General features: G+C 32.8%; 1 protein-coding gene across 1 annotated transcript; it reads right to left on the reverse strand.

The window, feature by feature from the left end:
* Positions 1–823: 823 nt before the first annotated feature.
* On the reverse strand, positions 824–2,992 carry LOC110653194 (uncharacterized). Its single transcript, XM_058131011.1, has 2 exons — positions 2,915–2,992; positions 824–1,621 (listed from the first exon to the last, which is right to left on the reverse strand). Exons 1-2 carry the CDS (start codon positions 2,915–2,917, stop codon positions 1,034–1,036), a joined length of 591 nt encoding a protein of 196 aa, XP_057986994.1. The 5' UTR covers positions 2,918–2,992; the 3' UTR covers positions 824–1,033.
* Positions 2,993–5,104: the final 2,112 nt, after the last annotated feature.

Here is a 5,104-nt window from a genome sequence, read left to right on the forward strand (position 1 = left end):
AGATTCTTGATCTCCTGTAGGCTTTGATTGCTCGTAGCAACTCTAGAAATATGTGTATCTCTACTTCGCGAACTCTCTTCTCCTAATTTCTTCAGTTTCAGTCTTTATCCCTGTTTCCTACCCTAATTTGGAGGTGATGAAGATGGAAGACAACAAGATAAAGAAGGAAGAAAGTAGCCGTACTCTTGTTCTAAATCTTATAGTGATAATTGGGTATGGGTGTCTTGCATATGTGATGTGGCCTGGCATTAAAAACCAGATAAATGTCATGAGGAATTCTGGGATTACCTCTTTATTTCCCCTCGTTGTGCTTGTCGGAGTGCTCTGTTTTATTGATGTACTGAAACGAGTCATGAAGTGGTTGTGTGGCTGGCTAGCTATTAACTATGTATTGGTAAAAGAAAGATATTTCTTTGCTTGTCTCGCTATTTACTTTCCTTTTCCCTCTTTTTGCAGACAAGCTTCGGGGCCAAAATAGCAAAATGGGGATTTTTTTTTTTTTTTTTTGCGCCCTTTCTTTTTTTCACCTTCCACTGTTATGTTGTCAATTTCAACTGTTTTGAACCTTGTGACAGCTTATCATTGTTTGACCTTGGTATCATTATCATTTTCGACATGTATTTAATTATGGAACTGTTAACCCCATGGAATCTTACGGCTTCTGGTGTCATCCTTCATGGAGAATGACAGAGTGCTTGATTAGGAGATATTTGAACAAAAATTTTATGATAATTCTATTTTTTATGAAGTAAATTTATTTTATCATTAATTATTATTAAATGAATTATTAAAATTTAATTTAATAATGAAGTACATAAAAATAAAAAGCAAGGTACCACCAATAAAAATTACTTCTCACCAATACAAGTGGGAATCGGGGAGGAGTACCGAAACAGGGAAATTGTGACTACAAGACACCACTTTCTAAAACCAAACAACCACTCTATTGCGCTTGGCCATTATTTAACTGTTCAAATACAAACTCAAAGAAAAAAACACTGACCAAATACAACAACAAAAGGAAAGATGTTGGCTACACTGAGAAATTCCGAGGAAAATTAGAGTAAACGCCTTGTGGATGCATCTGTTCTCTCTGGCACATAGGGCAGCCAAATTGCATAAGTCCGCTATTATTTAACAGCGTTCCATCAGATTCTATATCTAGATTCATGGGACCCAAGAACTTGCACTTCAAGATAAAAGTAGGTTTATGGCTGGTTCGTCGAAAAACTCTTGAGCAGAACACACACACAGAGAAAGCAAGAGGTTTCATCGAAAACTGTATTGGCTGTTTCTTGCCATTACTCAAGAAGTTATAATGGAGGCAGGAAGAGATGAGAGTTAATAAAGAACACATCAAGCCAAAAGAATCTGCAAACTCCCACTGTAACTTGTAATGGTACTGATACTTATCATCTGGCCTTCTATTTTTGTCTCGTAGGAGCATACACTTCTTGTAAGCAAGATCCGTAAAGCTTAGAAGGACAGAAACAATAGCCATAATCACTGCATATTTTGCAGCTTTCATCTTATATGGAGAAGTCTGCTCATATGCTGCTGCTATGGCCTCAGCTCCAACTGCAATAAAAGACAGAATTATGTCCCACCGAAGCCACCGAGGCTGGAAGGACACGACAAAAATCATCACCAACGTTCAAAAAAGAAAAGAAATGAAAAAGATGATGACGTAGTAGTAATGCACAATGCATATCAAAGTTCATAGAAGAAAAGAAGAGAAGAGAGAGTATTTGATCTTTAGCAAATTATCCCTGAAACCTTTGGCCATTTGGAGGCAGTTTGGCGAGGTTTAGGAAGGAGAGAAGAGAATAACCCTCGATTCCTTCTTGCAAGAATGCAAATTCAAAATTGAAGGGAAGACAGGCAGTTTGGCAAGGTTAAAAAAGAAGGGAAGAGAGTACACCCTTGATTCCTTTTAATTAATTGGAATAATTGCGAGAATGCAAATTCCTAATTGGAATAATTGCAACTGCAAATTCCAAATTGAAGGGAAGAGAGTACACCCTTAAGCCTATCAGCTTTGAAATATTTGCAGTCAATAGGTCAGAGACAGGTTGTTTGTGTTATTATGCACTTTATTTCGTTCGTTAAGGAATCTATCATACAAGAAGAGAAATTGGGAAAAATGTGTATTGCGGAAATCCGCAGTTAAACAATAAATCTGTAGGCAACAAGTGGAAGAACGGCAGAACTCAAGCATCCTAAAGGCAACAAGGGGAAGAACACAACTGTGTATTGTGCCAGAACTCAAGGGGAAGCACCCATGGCAACAATACCCAACTGCGTATTACGCCAGAACTCAAGGGGGAGCACCCAAACTAAATCCGAAGGCAACAACAACTGTGCTAAGGGGGGACACAATACACTGTGCTAAGGGAACCACCAGGTGAAGAAAGCAACAACAATTGGAACCACAAGGGTGCTAAGGGAACCACAAGGGTGCAGGCAACAGCAACTTGGCACAAGGTTGCTACGAAGGCAACAACAACTGTGCTAAGGGGAAAAACAATACAGCTGTGCTAAGGGAACCAAAAGTGGAAGAAGGCAACAACAGCTTGCTGTGCAACGAAGGCAACAACAACTGGAACTACAAGGGTGTAGGCATCAACAACTACTGGGGGAAGAAAGGGAACCAGAAGGGTGCTAAGGAAACCACAATTGGAATCACAAGGGCGCTAAGGCAACAACTGTTGGGGGAAGAGGGAACCACAAGGGTGCAGGCAACAACTTGGAAGGTAACAACAACTGTTGGGTGAAGAAGGGGAACCACAATTGTAACCACAAGGGTGCTAAGGGAAGAGAGTACGCTCTTGATTCCTTCTAATGAAATCCAGATTGCACACTTATGGCTTTAGAGAGAGAAAATGCTTAATGGATTTAGAGAGAGAAACCTCACCATGAGAGAGAGATCGCTTTCTGGCCTTATAGAAAGGAAATCTGTAAGGCCGTTCGATCTCTGACTCTGAGTAATGGTTTTTTGGGTAAAAGAATGAAGAGAGGTCTGAGTGGCACCGCCTTATATAGGGAAGATTATAGGATATTCCCTATGCGGAGTAGCATATTCCCTATGTTTGAAACGGGTGTATAATTCATTTATACTCTCAGCCACCATCCAATGAGCATCGGCCATGACATTGGATTATGCACCGTCACCAGCCAACACATAAACGCCCAGTCCCAGCCAAACATCTTCCAGGTTATGGTATATGATAGGACATAGGATGTATGCACTCAGTCAGTAGCCAACGGGCATCGGCCATGACATTGGTTGTATGTACCTTACAGCAGCAAACGCAACTGTCATGTTATGATATATGGTAGGCTATTGGATGTGTGCATTCGAATATGTAAAATTCATTTATACACCCAGCTGCGGTCTAATGCACATATGCCGCGCAATTTTTAAGAATGAAAGTCTATTTTCGTTCATGAAAGTTTTGTGCCCATCCACTTTTACTCTTTTTTAAATTTTTTTTAAAATTTTTAACTTAATTAATTTAAAATTTAAACTCAAATTAATCCTCTATAAATGAAAATAATTAATTTATATTTTAAATTAATTAATATAAAAAAATAAATTTATGCACTACTTCTATAAGTGTTAATTTGAATTTAAATAAAAAAATTTAAAAAAATTTGATAAAAAAATATAAAAATGGATAAAACAAAAATAGTGCATAATTTTTTTTTTATAATTTTTAATTTTAATTAATTTAAAATATTAATTACTTTCATATGGAACAAGTTAATTTAAGCTTAAATTCAAAATTTTAAAATAATTGTGAAAAATTTTAAACATAACAAAATTGGATATGAAAAAAATTTCAGGGAAAAAAAAACTTTTATCCAATTTTTTACACGTGATTATAAATCGGGATGACGGCCAAATGACCATAACGTGTATTAATGACCATAACACTATCATTTTATTTATTCTTTTAATCAATTTTTACCATAACGTGTTTATATAATTGTTAGTTAGAAGATGGGTTGCACAAAGAACTCAATATTAGTAGAAAATATATATGCTGTTATCTATTTTAGTATTTATAATATATTAATTTGTTTTACGTGTATTAAATTATTTATAATTATTTTATTTATATAGGTATATAAATATTATATATTCATTTAAATTAACATTTTAATATTAATTCATTAATGATGTAACTGAAATTATTTTTTAATTTAAAATTTATTTTTGCGAGATGTATTTGTGAAGCAAAACATTTGCATTGTATTAATGTCTTTCATAATTTATATGATCGAAAAAAATACCAATAAAAATGTAAATTACAATTATATATATTTTTTGTTAATAACATAAATTAATGATGATAATTCATCGTTAATTATCTTTAATAACAATGTATCGTTCGCTAATACTTGAGAAATTATTCTATAAAAAGTAGTTATTAATAATTTTTATCAACGTTTTAGCCATGCTAGTTAATACTTTCAGCAACGAACAATAAATTATCAATACCGATACTTTCAGCAATAAAACACTATTTAATGCAAATTTGTTGTTAATAATTTTTAGCAGCGATTTATCTATCACTAAATTTACTAATAACTATTTAATTTTACAATTAATAGTTAACATAATTTTAAATTTGTTATTAAAATTTAACTATTTAATTAAATAAGAAACTTGTATTTATATTAATTAATATAAAATTATAATCTTATTCAATGACATATATTTTATTTGTTATACAAATAGCTTTTACATTTATACAATATATTTTCATATAATAAAATTCAAGTTTAATTAACTTTGAATTATAATGTGATTTTTTTCACTATATTTTTATGTTTTTTTTATGTGGATAAATTTTTTTTATAAATTTTTATTTTTTTTGAATTTTTACATGCTGTAAATATTATTCTTATTGGGATAGTTGCATATGAATGTGATTACTATGATTTTATTATTATTGCCACTACCAAATAAAATTAATATCCTTATACATATAATAATATTTATATAAGTTAAGATAGATTTTTGTTTTCACGTTTAGTATCGGTGCATCCTGCAATATTTGGGATGATTAATATCATTTTTATATAAAATTTACATTTT

The sequence above is a fragment of the Hevea brasiliensis genome, chromosome 12 (assembly GCF_030052815.1).
Source record: "Hevea brasiliensis isolate MT/VB/25A 57/8 chromosome 12, ASM3005281v1, whole genome shotgun sequence".
NCBI lineage: Eukaryota > Viridiplantae > Streptophyta > Magnoliopsida > Malpighiales > Euphorbiaceae > Hevea > Hevea brasiliensis.